Source organism: Meriones unguiculatus, chromosome 8 (genome assembly GCF_030254825.1).
Source record: "Meriones unguiculatus strain TT.TT164.6M chromosome 8, Bangor_MerUng_6.1, whole genome shotgun sequence".
NCBI classification, from domain to species: Eukaryota; Metazoa; Chordata; class Mammalia; order Rodentia; family Muridae; genus Meriones; species Meriones unguiculatus.
In genome coordinates this window covers 21,896,420-21,914,750 of record NC_083356.1, presented here as the reverse complement: position 1 = coordinate 21,914,750, position 18,331 = coordinate 21,896,420, and the positions used below count along the sequence as shown (strand labels likewise).

General features: G+C 43.9%; 1 protein-coding gene across 2 annotated transcripts in view; it reads right to left on the bottom strand.

Annotated features, from left to right (window-relative positions):
* Positions 1-6,408, bottom strand: part of Dmc1 (DNA meiotic recombinase 1) — a 38,830-nt gene extending 32,422 nt beyond the window's left edge. For both annotated transcript variants that reach the window (XM_060390552.1, XM_060390553.1), the window contains exons 1-4: positions 6,358-6,408; positions 5,499-5,543; positions 3,789-3,935; positions 980-1,062 (exon numbers count right to left, since the gene is read on the bottom strand). In XM_060390552.1, the coding sequence (XP_060246535.1) occupies positions 980-1,062; positions 3,789-3,935; positions 5,499-5,543; positions 6,358-6,408 (326 nt within the window). The remainder of the gene's footprint in view (positions 1-979; positions 1,063-3,788; positions 3,936-5,498; positions 5,544-6,357) is intronic.
* Between the last annotated feature and the right edge of the window lie 11,923 nt (positions 6,409-18,331).

Sequence of the window (18,331 nt, the reverse complement as noted above, 5' to 3'; positions counted from 1 at the left end):
AGGCATCATCCTTGGTAGCCCTGACCGTACCCTGACTATATGACATTAGCAAACCTGCCAGCTCTGCTATTAAAAAGTAAACCACCTAGCTTCTTTCATAAGTATATTACAATTATAGGCTTAGGGGGAGAAGAGAAAGTCAAGGAGAAATTCTATAAATTAACTATTATATTTTTAAAAAAAATTAAGCTAAATTCAGTGGCCTCAACTGCTTGGAAGCAGTAAGGTCACTTAAGATCCTATATTTAACATCAGCCTGGATAATCTAATAGGACCCAGTCAAAAAAAAAAAAAGATATATGCAATATTTTGGGGAAAACACATTATAACCAACTTGGAGAAAATAATAATACATGTCAGAAATCATAAGAATAAATGAAAAATAAACTAGAACTGCTCTTGCTGAGGACTAAGGCCTAAAAATTGTTTTTTCTAAAATATTCAAGCTAACAACTGATTTTTTAAAAAAGATTTATTATGTTTAACATTTATAAATGTTCTGTCTGCATGTACACCTACAAACCAGAAGAGGGCACAAGATTTCATTACAGATAGATGTGAGCCTCCATGTGGTTGCTAGGAATTGAACTCAGGACCTTTGGAAGAGCAGCCAGTGCTCTTAACCTCTGAGCCACCTCTCCAGCCCTAACAACTGATTTTAAGTAAACCCAAAATGAGAAACAAAATTTTCTTCATCAACAAAGATAGAAAGAAAATGTAAGCAGTTTTTTCAAGTCATAGATAAATAAAAGCTAAGTTTGAAATGACTTATGAGTGCGAATTCCTTGGAAGAAATGCAATCTGTTTCTACAAGCAGCCTGGAATTTGCCTCACATTTATCTTGGAACAAAGCACTACAAACTCCTTCAAAGGAGGAAGCTGCTTCTACCCATAGTAGTGGAAATCATGGTGAGCCAGAGGAAAAGAAACATGGACTCCAAAGGTTATACTTAGTGGTAATAAAAACTAAGATACACACTCAAATTCCTGACTCCCCGTGGTGATATGGAAAACCATTTTCCTTTTTTCGCTGTACTCAAATGCAGTTAGGAATCCTGGTTCCTAAAGAAAGACAATGGAGAGGTTAAAAACAGTATAAGTCCTACATGTTCAGCTATCAAGGTTGTCATTTGTGTATGCTCTTCTTTGAAGACTATCAGATCATGGAGAAAAACATTAGCTTGGGGCTGGAGAGATGACTCAGTGGTTAAGAGCTCTTGTTTCTCTTGCAAAGGACCTGGACTCAGTTCCTAGCACCCAAATGGTGGTTAACAACTATTGGAAACTCTGATCCAGAGTTCTCTATGGACACTGCATATACATGTGTGCATGCATACATGCAAAACACTCGTATACATACATAAAATAAAAATCTGGTTGTTTTTTTTTTTTTATGTTTAAAAAGGCCTTAGCATCATCTCACATTCTTATTAAGTTGCATATTATAGGGTACCTGCCACAATTCACATTTGGTTTTTTTTTTGTTTGTTTGTTTGTTTTGTTTGTAGCCTAATATGGATAATTATAATATGTCTTTAGAGGGTTTCCTTGAATAAATGAAATTCATTCATGGCACAAAACAGAACAATATTTTACTGAATGATTCAATTGATCTTATTCAATAGCATAATTTTTCCCTCAGCTCCAGACATTTCAAGTAGCCCAGAAATTGTAGTTTTCACTATTCATGTGACACTATCTTTCACTCATGGCTGATGTATCAGAATTAACAGTCTACAGATGATATAGTGATGAACAGTGAAAACGGCCTCTAATGCAGTCAGTTACGTTCCTTTGTTGTTCCATGCTCTTGACAGAGTTTCTTCTTCTTCTTCCTCCTCCTCTTCTTTTTATTTTTTGGCTTTTGAGACAGGATTTCTCTGTATAGCCTTGGCTGTGCTGGACTTGTAGACCAGGATGGCCTCAAACACACAAATATCAACCCCATCTGCCTCCCAAGTGCTGGGATTACAGGTGTGCATGATCATGCCCAGCTTGACAATAGTTCTTAAACTTTGAAGAACTTCAGGGAGGGAAGAGTTAGCCCAGGCCCAGCTTTATCTAAGAAAAGATAAGATTCTGGATCCAGAGAAGGTGTTATTTTGGTTTTTCTTAAATAATAAAATGTATGGCTGGGAAGATAGTTGAGTGAGTAAGAACATTTGCTAGGCATGCAAGAAAACCTGGGCTCAAATCTTCAGCAGCTATGTAAAAAGCTAAGTATAGCTGTTTTTGTTTGTAAGCCCAGCACTGGGGAATGGAGAGGGGTAGCTCCTAGAGCTCACTAGCCAGACTTAGCTAAAAGTACGCCACAGGTTCTGCTAGACACTTTGTCTTAAAAACAAGGTAGAGAATAATAAAGGAAGACATAGGATGCCTCTACACACACAAACGTATGTACATACTCCATGGAAGTTAGCCAGCAGGTGGTGGCACACAGCATTAATTCCAGCACTGGGGAGGTAGAGGCAGCCTGGGTCTATAAGTTGGAGGCCAGACTCATCTACAAAGCAAGTTCCAGGACAGCTGGTGCTACACAGAGAAACCCTGTCTCAAAAAAATGTTTTTTAAAAATTTGAAGACAAAAAAAATTTAAAGACATATAGGAGCAATTGGGGGGCGGGGTGGCCTAAACCTTTAATCTCAGCACTGGGAAGGCAGAGGCAGGTAGATTTCTATGAGTTCCAGGACAACCAGAGCTACACAGAGAGACATCTCAAAAAATAAACAAACAAACAAAACAACAAAAATGTGTAGAAGCTAAAAAGCAGTAGTTCCCAAAACTGTGGGACCTCCTCAGACATTTTGGCAGTTCAGGAAGTAACCTCTGGATACAATGCCTTAGTGGGTCTACAACAGAGCAATTGGGCCAAGAACAGCAGTGGTCACCTGGGTCCTCTCCAAGTCCAAGACCACAATACCACTTGTGTTACCTTCCTGTTTTGACTGCCATGGGATCATGAGACCCATATATACACATGGAGATATAGAAAGCCTTGGTCTTCTGAAGAGAGGGGTACTTGGTGACTACTTTCTGTACATTAATATTTCAGGACCTCTTGATACCCAAAACTGTAAAAGAGAGTTTAGGTTAAAGGCTATATGCTTTTCCCTGATAGCCTGACTTCATTCTGTAGGGTCACTAGGAGGTATAGGTTATGAACTCAGTTGCCTCAGTGGACATATTCATGGTTACATTTACTTCAGTTCCACATACACAGAACCACCCAACTGATGCTAGTCTTTTTCCAAATTGGCCTATAGTAGGGAAGAGTGAATTCTTTAATACTGAGTTTCAGAGCATGTATAAGGCATATGTGAGAAGACAAGACAAACAAAGGACGGGCAGGCAAAAACAAACAAATGGCAGAGGAACAAAAAGCCAGAGTAGTATAAAGGCAAGTTTGGGTAAAATAATCACCTTCAATAGTATTCCAAGTAGCTTTAAAAAACAAAATAGGTTTTCTTTTTAGATTTTCATTACTCTGTGTACATTTAACTGTATGTGTGGTAGGGGTGCACACCATGTCTCTCTACTATGTTGGTTCTAGGAATAAAACTCAGGGCCAGTCCATGTTCTAGGTCTATCTTAATGCTTAGCTCAGTCTTCCAGAAACTAACTTCTGTGGCTTTGGAACTGAAGTAATAAGCAGATAATATGGGTAGTATAGTATAATGTGGTCCATCTTCAAGAACATAAGGCTTCTACTGTAGTTTCTAGTGCTAATGAGAAAGGCAACAAAGACAACTCTGTTAAGCTAAAACAGAAAAGAATGAACTTGGCTTACAATTAGTTTGTTGGCTGCCTCTTTAATCTTTTCCACTTTGGCTTCTGAGAGCCCTTTGACATTGCAGAGGGCTCTTCTTGTTGTCATTTGTATCCCTTTAATGGTACAGATTCCCACAGACTTCAGTTTCTTAATATCAGCCATGTTCTGAAAAAAAAAAAAAAAAAAAAAAAAAAAGAATGGGTGTAGCAGATTAATAAAATGCCAGCCTAAAAGTCTCCTTTACTATGTCATGAACTTCGTGTCCATCTCCTTCTATCATGATGCTAATTTTACACACGAAACCAGGTGGAACCCACCCACCACCTAGCCAAATGTTCTGGAAATATCAGAGTAGAGCATACTCAGCAGGTTGCCAAATGTTCTGGCTGTGCCCTGATTTTCCCAAGAATGTTAGTGAGACCATGGCAATGTAGCAAGGAATTAAAAAGAAAAGTCTGTTGGTGGGAAAGCTAACAAATTTATCACACATTCACCCCCTCAGTTCAGCTCTTTCTTTCTAAAGAACTTCATTACCAATATGTTCTCTGCATTTTTCAAAGTTTTTTTTTCCCTTCTGCTCCTGAAGAACACAAATAACTATATCACCAAAAGACTGAGATTTTCTCTTGCCTCTATTTTCTAAAATCAATGGAAAGAGATTAATATGAAGACTTCAAAAGACAACCTCAGCTGGGCATGGTGGCACATGCCTTTAGTCCCAACACCTGGGGAAGAAGAGGTAGGAGGAGCTCTGTGAGTTCAAGGCCAGCCTCGTCTACAAAGTGAGTCCAGGACAGCAAAGGCTACACACAGAAACCCTGTCTCAGAAAAATAAACAAACAAAACAAAAAAAGACAACCTCAGCAAACTTTTAACACCAATGATTGCTGTTGTCATCTACATACTTTGATAGTCTACATTTCTGCCACCATGATTTACCCTGGTTTTCTGACAAATAGAATTTTCTGTAAAAGAAAGCATTCTATAGCTAATGTAAGATCTACAGAGACAAAGGGGGATGGATATTTAGAGAAGCTCTGAACATCTCCAGCTGAACCCATGGTTCTTAATCACTGGGAATCCTCAGCAGTGTCTAGAGACATTTTTGGCTGTTACAGGTGGAGGGGCACTAACACCATCAAACGCAGTAGAGGCATATGTATGAATTCAGTTTGAGGTGACTAGAGAGATCTGTGAGTTGTAACTCCATGATTGCCCAGAGTGACACTAGTTGGTGGGGGGTTTTCCTGTGTAATTTCCAAGTACACTATAAACATACCAAACCACTAGAGTGGTATGTGCAGTTTTATTATTACTGGGCCTTGGAGTGTGATTTTGATAATAGCTTAAGATCACTAGACTTGTTCCAGCTTTGATGAAGTCACTTTTATCTTAACCAATTTAGCCAATATATTCTTCTAAGTCAACTTGCGGGTATCTGCTTGGGCTTGCTGCTGTCCAGGGCCACACTTCTATCAGTAAGTTCCCCTTGTTTATATTCTCTACAACTTTGGATTTGACTGCTTCTTGCTTCAGTCTCCTGGCTCCTTGGGGACAGTTCTCAAACACTGGGATTAAATTGTTCTGGAACACCAAGCATGTTGCTAAACAACTTAAGACACACAGACAGCCCCCTTCACCACACAATAAAGGATTATCCAGGGTTGGTAAGGACATGGCTGAGAAAATGGAACAGACCATTTAATGCAGTACTGAAAGGTTACTCACAATCCCATGTTTCTGTAACAGATCAATGTCTTGAAACAAAGATTCCTAAATGAAATGAAATAGAAAGAACGGATTTTAGATTTTTATATCTAAATAAATGTTTCACATTTTTGAGAGTGACTAATACTGGTTCACTCATCATTCCATAATACTTAAATTCCACTTCTCTAAACAATGAAGTGGAGTCACTTTTTCAAACATGTTACATATTTAGAAAATGCACCAACAATGAAAGTCCTTAGAAATGACCTCCATAACTAAAACACTGTGTAAAGCAGTGGAACAACATTTGAACCTATTCTTTTTTAACAGTGTTTACTTTTTGTGTATGAGCATTTTGCCTGCATGTATGTCTGTATTCACTGTATGCAGCGTCTTCTAAGAACGGAAGAATCATCAGATTCCTTGGAATTAGAGTTTGTCATCATTTGGGTGCTGAGAATCAAACCCTGGCTGTCTGGAAGAGCAACCAGCTTAACTGCTCAGCCATCTCTCTATCCTCTATTTGACCTATTTTATTTAATACAAATCTTGATATCCTTATTCAGGACCAGTGTGCATAGGCAGGAGGAGTAAGCTGTTAAATTGCTTTCATATGGGGCTGGAGATGTAACCAGTGGAAAGGCGTTTGCCTACCAGTAAGAGGGATTGGGTTAGATCTTTCCTCCTGCAAAACAAACAAAATACTTTCATGCCAGTTGCTAAGTAGCTAAACTTAGCACCCTTTACCAAAGAAATCGTTACACATTTATGTGTATGTCTTATTTCTACTTTTAGTTTCTAAAAACAGTAGCTTAAAAAACAAGAATTTTTGTGGAAAGACTGAATGTCAACATAACTTTCAACATTCTAATAATACCTCCTCATCTTGGAATCCCGATTCTTCCTGAATAAGTTGATCCTCCTTCATGTTGAAAGGAGAGCAGCAGAAAATAATCAATTCTGGTGAAATAAGAAATATAATTTAAGAAGTAGTTTTCCTGCTTTTATTTATTTATTTATTTTTGAGACAAGGCTTCTCTGTGTAGCCCTCGCTGTCCTAGAACTCATTCTGTAGACCAGGCTGGCCTCGAACTCGGAGATCTACCTGCTACTGTTCCACAAATGTTGGGGTTATAGGCATGCACCACCACCAGCAGCTCTAATTTGTTTTCTATTGCTGTGCTAAAACACTGACCAAAAGCAACTCTGGGAGGAAACCGTTCATTTGGCTTACACACCCCAATCACAGTCCATCACTGAGGGAAGCCAGGGCAGGAGCTGAGGGCAGGAGCCTGAAGTTAGGATCTGAGGCACACACAGGCAGTAGAAGAATATTGCTGACCGGCTTGTTTTCCATGCCTTGCTCAGCCTGCCTTTTAATATAACTGAGGACCTCCTTTGTGGTTCCCTCTTCCCAGAGGACTTTAGCTTGTGTCATTGATAGAAGTCCTACTGTGTACAGTAGAAATTCTCTTGCACAGAAGCCTCTGGGTTAATTTCAAAATCACCAACGATCGGGAAGAACAAAAACAAACACTTTGCATGTAAAGATGTGTTGTTTAATCTGCCCTTTTGCTGGGCATGTGGCATTATTTCCTATATGTAATCATCCTAATCTTTTTTGGCTTGTCTTTTTGAGACAATGTCTCACATAGTCCAGGCTGGCCTTAAGTTCACTATATAGACTTTGAAGATGACCTTGAACTGCTGATCCTCCTGTCTCCATCTCCCAAGTACTGAGGTTGGTCATGTGCCACCACACATAGCATAACTTTTTATCACTTTTTGATTTCCTATTGCACAGTTAATCAAACAATGAAAATAGCTTTGTTGTTCTTTTGAATGTTAGACTTAATTGCAGGCTTATGTTTAACAAAACTCTAAGAATCTTGTGTCATTCTTCTTTGCATTTTTCCAAGAAAGTAAAATTTACTATAACCTTAGCAAAAATATTTTATTTTCTTCATACCTGATAAATACCTTCTTGAGTGCTGGTTATGAATTGGTTTGCTGGTAACATGCATCTTTGCTTCATAAACCATTAACTATGTTCCATAATACTTCCTAGTTTCACAATTTTGTTAAACTATGGTAAATACCTGTCAGAGTTAGAGTTTTTATTGCTGCTATGAAACACCATGGCTAAAAAGGAAGTCGGGGAGGAAAGGATTTATTTTGCTTCTATATCTTGGATCACAGTCCATTGACGGAAACCAAGGCAGGAACTCAAACTGGGCAGAAACCTGGATGCAGGAGCTGATGCAGAAGCCGCGGAGGGGTGCTGCTTACTGGCTTATTCATCATGGCTTGCTCAGCCTGTTTCTTATAAAACCCAGAACCACCATCAGCCCAGGGATAAACAACCTACAATGGGCTGAGCCCTTCCCCCATCAATCAGTAATTAAGAAAGTGCCCTACAGCTGTGTCTTGTGGGAGTATTTTCTCAACTGAGGTTCTCTCCCTTCAGATGACTCTAGCTGGTTGTGTCAAGCTGACATAAAACTAGCCAGGACAATACCCAATGATAACTTAGTTTTTTGTTTTGTTTTTGTGTTTTTAATGCTGGAAAGCTACAGACACGAGGACGGTGTACATTACAATAAAATGTGATCTGGATAATCTTGTCCTTGGTCTATTCTGTTTCCTGCTTTTGTTTATTTTTTTTCAAGACAGGGTTTCTCTGTGTATCACTAGCTGGCCTCAAACTCAAAGATCCGCATGTTTCCTCATTTAATACTCAAGTCAGGTGCCAGTGATCAGCATAAAGGAAACAAACTACAAGGCAGCTAAGAGTTGGGTACAAAAGAGGATAGTATTTGAGTGGACTCTTCTGGAACACTGGGGTTTTGTTTTGTTTAATTTTTTATTTTTTTTCCTTCAGTCTTGAGAGAGTTTCTGCTTGGAGCCTTGGCTGTCCTGGAACTCCATGCGTAGAACAGCCTGGCTTCAATATTGCAATGAATTTCCTGCCTCTGCCTTCTCAGTGGGCGTGTGGGTGCATGTGTGCCTGCATACATGTGTGTAAGAGTTTTACATAGCTTGGAACTTATGACTCTCCTGCCTCTCTCTACCTCCCCAATTCTGGGACTACAGACGTGCACCCCCACGCCCTTCCCTTAGCTATTTGGACGACTAGCCCGAACTGCACCCCATTCTTACAGAGGAAAGCAAATCCATCAGGAAATTGCCCTCTCCTTTTGCGATAGGGTCTGTTACATCCACTGGCCTGAGCTCAGATCTGCCGTCCTCTGCTGGGGTCACACAGCCTCGGTTTCAGGGGACTGGGCCGGGAGTAGCAGCGGAAGGGGTTTCGAGGGACTGGCAGGAGCGGCAGAGAAAGGGGTTTTGGGGGGCTGAGGGGAGCAGCAGGGGAAAGGTTTTGGGGAACTGGTGAGCTGCAGGGAAAGATTTTGGGGGACTGAGAGGAGTGGCAGGGGGTTTGGGGGACAGAGGGGAGCGGCAGGGGAAGGGTTTTGGGGGACAGAGGGGAGCGGCAGGGGAAGGGTTTTGGGGGCGGAGGGAGCGCAGGGGAAGGGTTTTGGGGCATTGAGGGGAGCAGCAGGAAGGGTTTTGGGGGTCGGAGGGGAGTGACAGGGGAAGGGTTTTGAGGGACGGGGTGGGTAGCGGCAGGGGAAGGGTTTTGGGGGACAGAGGGGAGCGGCAGGGGAAGGGTTTTGGGGGCGGAGGGAGCGCAGGGGAAGGGTTTTGGGGCATTGAGGGGAGCAGCAGGAAGGGTTTTGGGGGTCGGAGGGGAGTGACAGGGGAAGGGTTTTGAGGGACGGGGTGGGTAGCGGCAGGGGAAGGGTTTTGGGGGGCAGAGGGAAGCGGCAGGGGAAGGGTTTGCGGGGGCTGGCTGGACGGGAAAGGTAAGTGAAAGCGGTAGGAGACCCCGGCCCCTCAGCAGGAGGCTGTCTGCGCCCCCAGGTCCCTTGTGTCGCGAGGAGGCCTTCAAGACTTAGGACTTGGTTTCCAGGAGGCGGACAGTGTCCCGAAACCACTACAAGGCTCCGGGCCGAGGTGGAAGGCGGCAGACGCCAGGCCAAGTCCAACAATGACCAAAAGTTACCACAGAAAGGGCATGGAGAGGACGCGCCTTCTCACGCTTCCGACTTCTCCTCAGATTTTCCCCGCGCTTCCTCTTTCTCCACTCACCCCCACCCGAACCCACAGTCTCCCCGAGATTCTCAAGGTGAATCCCTTACGGCTCCCACTCGGGCTTTCTCGTGCAGTCTAGAACTCTAACTCGGACCCAGAACGCGGAGGCCGACGACTCAGCCGTCGAAGATCTACGAGTCTGGCGCCAAAGGAGGATCGCGGGCGTGCGCCTCCGATGTGGGCGGGACTGAGGGGCGGGGCTCGGGCTGCGGGGCGGGGCCTCGGGGTGAGCCGCAGACGAGGGGCGTGGCTCCGCTGGGGGCCGTGGTAGGTGAACGCTGCAGAGCGCCAGGGCGGTGGCGGAGATCAGGGAACAGGGCAAAGGCTGCGGGGGTTAGAAGGTCCGGATCCACTGGTCTCTGAGATGAGCAAGGGCGGCCGTAGAACACGGACTCTAAGGAGAGAGAGAGAGCCGGGACATCTCTTGGGCAAAGGGAGTGGCTGCTCAGGGGGAGAGGCAGCTGACCTGGGCGGGAGATGACGACCCAAGACAGGTCTTTCTCTGCCCTGCCCTGGGCTGCTTTCATTCCAAACTTTCCATACCTGGCTGAGTGCCCCAGTCTCCCGGTTCTCCTCTCTTCTCCTGACTCAGCATTTGCCGCCTTTCTTTTTTTTTTTTTTTTAATCCTAACGTGGTTCTAAATAGTCTACAAAAACCCAACAGATTTTAGTTCCGTTTGAAATGGAACCCCCGGGCCAGCCAGGATGCCAGTAGGACCACCTTCTCTTTAAATTGCCTCCTTTTCTTACTGAAATGGAAACTGACTGTTGTGAGTCCTGAAACTCCTGAGGTAGCTTGGAAGTGTCTTGTAATGACCCAGCAGGATAGGGTGGCCTCTATTTTCTTTTGAGCTTTTTACAAAGCCAACAAATGGCTACAGCTCTTCAAAATTCTCTTATTTTTCCGGAATCACACTGCCTGTCTTCTTGAATGGAAAACGTCCATTTGAGGAGGAACCCGGTAGTGAGGGCAGGCTTTTCTTCAGAATCCATCTAAAACACAGTAACTTTTGAACAACTTGGTTTGAAGATATCAACAGGATACGGGAGAGCTGCAAAGAGCACAGCAAGACGATTTAGGGAAATCTAACATATGTAGTTTGGTGTAGTGACAGCTGGGAGAGAGAAATGTTCATAATATTTGAAGGTTGTGTGCAGTACACCCAAAGAAGGAAACTGAGATGAGTTTGGTAATGACAAATACGTGAAGCGAGGAGAAAGTTTTATTAGGATATCATACTGATGTTCTATGAAACTTTTCAAACGTTTAAAAACAGCCACAAACAGTGCACTTCCAGTCAAATCGTGGGGGGAAATTTTTCACATTCTATAAAAACCCTGAGTATCATGAAGGAGCAGCTTCAAGTTGATGGAGGGAATGAGTGAATGGTGTTAGAATGACTAGGTAACCGTCTGGAAGAAAATAAAATTGGAAGCATACTTCACACCTCACACCGAAATAAATTCTAGATGGCTCAAACAGAACACTGGAGGAAAAACACTAGAAGAAAACATGGGACCATTTATTTCTATAAGAAAAAAAAATTTTTTTTTAAAATCTAACATTAGCCGGGCACAGTAGCACATGCCTGTAATCCCAGCACTCGGGGGAGGAGGCAGGTGGATTGCTGTGAGTTCTAGGCCTGCCTGGTCTACAAAGCAAGTCCAGGACAACCTAGGCTATACACAAAGAAACTCTGTCTCAAAAAACAACAAAAAGGGGGGGGGGGATGGTTTAGCAGTTAAGAAAGAGTACTGCCTGCTCTTAGAGAGGTCCTGAGTTCAATTCCCGGGAACCACATCGTGGCTCACAACCGTCTATACTGAGATCTGATGCCCTTTTCTGGCATGCAGGTGTACATGCAGATAGAGTACTCATATTCCTGAAATAAATCATTAAAAAAAAAAGATTGTTTAAAAAACCAATCTGACATTATTTCATGTGTTTGAATGTTTTTGCTACATGTGTGTATGTACGATAGGTGAGTGCCTAGTGCCAGGAAAGATCCGAAGAGGGTGTCTTCCCCTGGAACTGGAGATGATTGTGAGCCACTGAGTGTGTGCTGGGAATTGAATCCAGGTCCCCTGGAAGAGCAGGGCATAGCACAAAGCCATAGAAGACTGATAGAATTGTTTTATGTGTATCTGTGGATGCCTGCATGTACATATGTGCACCATCTGTGTTGGTGCCCTTGAGGCCAAAAGAGGGCATCAGATCCCCTAGAACTAGAGTTATATAGTTGGGAGGTGTTCTGAACCACTGAGCCACCTCTCCAGCCCCTGATAAGACTCTATTTTAAAATTAAAGAAATCAACCACGTGTGATGGCACCTGCCTTTAATTCTGGCACTTGGGAGGCAGACAGAGGCAGGTGAATCTCCGAGCTAAAGGCCACCTGGTGTACAAGGTGAGTTCCAAGACAGCCAGAGCTACACAGAAAAAGCCTGTCTCAAAAATATTCTTAATAAATGAAATTCAGCATGGCAAATGTTATTTTCCTATTCTAGATATAGAGAGCATAGCAAGCCACCTTTGTGTCGGTTAGTAGCTAGAGAATAGGGCCTATTTTGGGAGAGGGGAACCCAGGAATGTCACAAATTTCCTATACATTTGGGGGTGGGGGGAGGTGTCATTATATATTTTAAAGAATTACGGGAAAAAAACGAAACAAAAATAATCAGGAATACAGGCAGTGGGATTCAGAGCAGGACCTGAGTTTTAAACCACTGCACTGTACTGCCCCTCTGTGGACAAGCACCTTATAGCCAAAAGAGGCTCCCGGTTCCAGTGGGGATCTGGGGACCTTCAGAGCAGGTGTCTGTGACTGTGTATTCTTGGAGTTTCAAGAGCACAAGTTTGAGAAATACTTTGACAACTAAAGAAAAAAGGTTCATCACACAGGCAACCCAAAATAATGTGCCAGGCAGATCTTCCCTTAAGCATTTAATGCGCTTAGAGAGTGGGCATTGATTCTGTACTGTGTGCCAGGCCCTGCACCGGATGCTCCATGGTAGAGAGTCAAGACCGAGATAAAGAACACAGTCATGATGCTACTGTAGGACATAACCCTCAAGCCTGCCTCTCCCTGTTGCATGATTCTTCCATGAATAGTTTCATCTTTCTACAGAATGTGAACCTTGACTGAAAAACAATTTTTAGAAGCCAGAAATCAAGTCACTTTGGAGAGAGATTTGAAAATGTGTCTTTTTTGAGGCCATTTGCTCATACACAAAAAGCCATCAAAAACTCTTCTCTTACTGTTCTAGGATTGAAAAGGCAAAGGCCGGCTATTCCTTCCTAGGTGAGTCAGGCTCCTTCCTGTCCAGAGAGGCTGGGGGCAGACATAGCTGTCCTATCTGAACCCAAGTCTGATGCTTTAAGGTTCTTTTACAGTGACAGAAACCACCCACAGGTGGCTGGGAGGTGGTGGCACACACTTTTAATCCCAGGCAGAGAGAGGCAGGGGCCGGTGAATCTCTGAGTTTGAGGCCAGCCTAGTCTATAAAGCAAATCCTAGGACAGCAAAGGCTACACAAAAACAAAATGAAACAAACAAACAAACAAACAAACTGTCTTGAAAAACCAAAGAAGCTGGTTGTGGTGGCGCGCACTGGTAGGATTTGCTGAAGGAGGCAGAGGCAGGAGGATCACAAGTTTGAGGCCAGCCTGGGCTACACAGTTTAAAAAAAAAAAAGAAAGAAAGAAAAAGAAGAAGAAAAGAGGAAGAGGAAGGAGGAGAAGGAGAAGGAGAGGAAGAAGAAGAGGAAGAAGAAGAAGAAGAAGAGAAGAAGAAGAAGAAGAAGAAGAAGAAGAAGAAGGAGAAGAAGGAGAAGAAGAAGCAGCAGCTATGCATAGGTGACCCGTGGCCATTATCCCTTTTTGTCCCCAGTAAAAAACCGAGACATGATGAGCCAGTGCTGTGATGTTCTATAACAGTGGCTCTCGACCTTCCTAATGCCTCCATCTTTTAATACAGTTCCTCCTGTTGTGGTGACCCCCCCACCATAAAATATTGCTCCTACTTCATAACTGTAATTTTGCTACTGTTATGAATCATAACATAAATATTTTTGGAGAAAGACAGGTTGAGAAGCACTGCTCTATAATGTTTTGTTCTTATATTCAGTCTAGACATACGTGTGCATGCACGCACGCACACACGCACAGCCTGTACGGCCCCTGGATTAATTTGCTTCCACTAGTGCGCTTTATGTTTTCATTTTGTTTGGTTGGTTTTTGAGACGGGGTCTCACTATGTCCCTGGCTCTCCTGGAGCTCACTGAGATCTGCCTGCCTCCACCTCCTGAATGCTGGTATTAAAGGTCTGCACTGCCATGCCCACTATATCGTGTATTTGGGAAGTGGAACTCCTCACTTGCTTTCTAAACCATCCTTGGTATTTCATTAATACTCCCTAATTCCCACTGAGGCCTCTGGGGCTCTCTCATCTCCCTGCTGCCTGGCTCTCATCAATGCACACCACATTTCCCTAGACATCATTGAACAGGCTGATGGGAACAGCCTTCTATTTGCTCCTTTATCCACCTCCTTTATCCATTACCAGTACTTGGGAGGAGTAGGTAGGAAGATTAGGAGCTCAAGGCCAGCCTCAGCTGGGTTACGTGGGACCCCCTCAACCCCCCTGCCTCCCCCAATTAACATTATCTTGTTAAACAACACATTTCACAAGTGTCTCCCTTTTCAACAGTATTTGACTTATAACTCGAATACACTAAAGTCTGTCTTTTTTTTTTTATTTGCACGTGCGATGAGGGGGGATGCAAGCACGAGTGACACAGCACAAGGAGGACGACTTGTGGGAGTCGGTTCTCTCCTTGCACTGTGAGTCACCGGGGTGAACCCAGGTCACCAGGCTTGGCAGCGTGTGCCTTTACCTGCTGAGCCATCTCACCAGCCTCAGAAATAAAGTGCTGGGTGTAGTGGTACATGCCTTTAGTCGGGCAGGTGGAGCTCTCGAGCTTGAGACCAGCCTGCTCTACACAGCAGTTCCAGGCCAGCCAGAACTATTTAGGAAGAACCTACCTTTAAAAAATGATTTATGTGTATGGGTATCTTGCCTGCACGTGTGTGTGTGTGTGTGTGTGTGTGTGTGTGTGTGTGTGCCTGGTGCCTGAGGAGCCAGAAGAGGAAGTCAGATCCTCTAGAACTGGAGTTGAGAATAGCTATAAGTTGCCATGTTGGTGCTGGGAACCAAACCTCAGGGAGCGCCATCTCTCTGGTCCCATCAGTTAACTTATTGTTGTGGATAGAAACATGTTTTTGTTTTAATCCCAGGTGTGAGGTGTGGGACTGATTCAGATGTTCCACAGCAGCAAATTACTTGCCTCATGCAGGCTCTGAGAGGCGCTTTTTGCCAGCTGCAAATACTTTGAATCTAAGGAGTCTAGAAAGGGAATAAATGCCAGAGCCCAGAGAGTGTTGAGGAGCTCCGAGAAAGAAACGAGGCTGCTGCTGCTTCCCCGATGTGGCTCCTGGTTTCTGCTGATGCCATGAGATAAGAAGCTGGAGATCTCCTGAAAGGAGGACGGGACTGGCTCCAAGGAACCCGACGACCCTAAGCAGCAGGAAGCAGCTAAGAGAACTGCACCCCCTCTCCCACTAACCCTTTCCCTCTCCTACCTGGTGTTGGGGTATTGGAAGGGTTTGGGGTGGAGTAGGGAGAAAGAGACATAAGAAATGTAAATAAAAGAGTTTTAAAAGTACACCAACAGATGATGTCATTCTGTTATCTACTGTGTACTTTTCTCATTTGGGACGTTGATTTATATGGTCTTATTCTTTTTTGTTTGTTTTGCTTTTCAAGACAGGGCTTTTCTGTATAGCCTTGGCTATCCTGAACTCCTTTTGTAGACCAGGCTGGCCTCGAACTCGCAGAGATCCACTTGCCTCTGCCTCTGCCTCTGCCTCCCCGAGTGCCTTATTCTTTTTTTAAAAAAATTATTTTAGCCTGGCATGATGGTGCATGCCTTTAATCCTAGCACTCAGGAAACAGAGAGGGAGATCTTAGTTTGAGGCCAACCTGATCTACATTGTGATTCCCAGGACAGCCAGGGGTACACATGGAAACCCTGCCACAATAAATAAATAAATAAATAAAATTAAGAGATTATTTTTACTTTGTGTTTTGTCTGCATTTCTGTGCACTAGATGTGCGTAGTGCCCACAGAGGCTAAAATAGGACATCAGATCCCCTGGAACTGGAGTTCAGTTATTAGCTACCACGTGGGTGCTGGGAATTGAAAGAAATCAGGTCCTCTGGAAAGACAGTCAGTGCTCTTAACCTCTGAACCATCTCTTATTCTTATTTTGAATAAGGTACAGAGGCTAGCCTTTGAGGACTTTCTCGTCTCTATGCTGAGCTGTCAAGAATGACAGGGGCTGGACACAGCCCTGTTTTGGCTGCTGAGAGCCACGCTTCAGTCTTCTCTGAGATGATTAGCACACTTGACCACGGAGCCATCTCTCCTGCTCCTTTTCAGTTTTTGCATTTTGTTTGGTTGTTTTTCAAACAGGCTCCTCCTATGTAGTCTAGGCTGGGTCCAATCCTCCTGCCTCACCTTCCCGAATGCTAAGATTACAGACATGCACCACCCTGCCCACCCGAGTTTTCAAATCATTGCCTGTGGTGGTTTGAATAGGAATGGTCTCCCCATGGTTTATAGATTTGATGCTTGGTCATTAGGGAGTGGTGCTACCTTCACAGGGATTAGAAAGTGTGGCCTTGTTGGAGGAAGCATGTTACTCGGGGGTTTCAAAGGCTCAAGCCAGACCCGTTTTCTTTTTCTCTCTTCCTGCCGCCTGTGGATCCTGATGTAGAACTCTCAGCTCCTTCTCCAGCACCATGTCTGCCGATGGGCCACGCTTCCCACCACGCTGACAATGGACCACCGACCTGCAAGCCCCGGTTAAATGTTTTCCTTTATAACAGTTGTAGTGGTCCAGGATGTTTTTTGTTTTTTTTTTGTTTTTTTTTTTATTTTTGCTTTTTGTTTTCTTTTGGGCGGAGGAGAGTGCAAGGCCTCAGAGGGTGGATATAGAGGGACACGGAGATGAGTGGGATTGGGGTACATGATGTGAAATTCATAAACAAATCAATAAAAAAAGTCTAAAAAATGGCTCCTGTTTTGTTTTTTAATTATTATTTTTAACTACCACAGGCGACCAGCTAATAGAAAATGGGTGACTGAACTCTCATTTTACCTGATTGGCAATGTGCTGTAGAAGGTTTGGGGGAAGCATTTGATGTCACTGTATTCTGGTTAACTGGCTTGTGAGTTCCTGCCTCAGAGTCTTCGGTAACCTTCACCGATACAGGCAGCTTTCTGTAGCTCCTGGTCAGATCCTTGCTATCTGACCGACAAGCGAGTGCTTTACATGGAAAATGGAAGTGGCAGCCTTGTGTTTTCCATAAAACATAGCACTTCTTTTCTCCTGGAAGTGAGGGTTGTGTGTGTCTTCCACTAGGGGCACGCTCATCACACACATCCTCCTGTCACGCCACCATCCTGAGAATGACTTCTGTGGAGCTGGAGTAGCGCTTTGGGTTTTCCACGCATCTCGGCACATGTAAATGCAAATGCTACCACGACTTATGCATAAAATACCTGTTGTCCAAACCAAGGCGAAAACCCACAGTTCACTTCCATGGAGTTTTGCTTTTTTATATATGGATGTTTGTTGTATTTTGTCTCGGCACAATGTCCAGGATGCTGTTACTTTGCATGCAGACCAGATTTGACTAGCCAATGATGAAGCAGCTCGGTGGAAGGGTGCTTGACTGATCCATAGCATCGCCAAACAGGTAAAAGACAGTAAGACACACACAGCCTGTGCTGGTCCACACACACGCCTGCTGTTTGTGCCCAGCTGGGTAAATTCTTAACCTGAGCTCCCTGCTATTCTCCTTTTGCGAGAGTACATACAAGCTAACAGTACTTGCTATTTCTCAGGAGGACTTGAGTTCAGTTCCCAGTACCCACATTAGGTAACCCACAACTGCCTTAAACTCCAACTCCAGGAGATCTGATGCCCACACATGCACATAGACACATACATACAAACAAAAATAAAAACCTTAAAAATAATATAAAGAAGCCAGGCATGGTGGCACCGGCCTTTAATCTCCGCACTCAGGAAGGCAGAGGCAGGCAGATCTCTGTGAGTTCGAGGCCAGCCTGGTCTACAAAGCGAGTCTGAGACAGCCAAGTCTATACAGAGAAACCCTGTCTTAGCAGACAGGGTGGGATGGGAATACCCATGGGGCAGCTGATCTGGTTGGGGAGGGGACACATGGCATTAGGCTGAGTCCCTGAGTGGTTGGCAGGATGATGAGAGGACAAAGGCCAGTGTGTGAAGCCAGGCTTCAGTAGGAGGGAAGTGGACAGGGAAAGCCTGTCCTCGGGCTGCAAGCTCTGTCTCCAGGCCCGTCTTCTGCTCTTGTTCTGCTTCCCCTCATCTCGTGCTGGATTTTAAATACTGTGCTTATTACTTTGGGGAGACATTCTGACAAACTCTATGACACGTGCATATCCACGAATCTAAAGGCTTCCTACCGTTTTAATGGGAGGAAATGAAACAAAGGGAAAAAAAATCATCCAAGTTTTAGAAACTAAAATCAAAATAGAAACAATTGGTCTTTACTGAAAACATTAACAAAACCCAAAAAAGACATACTC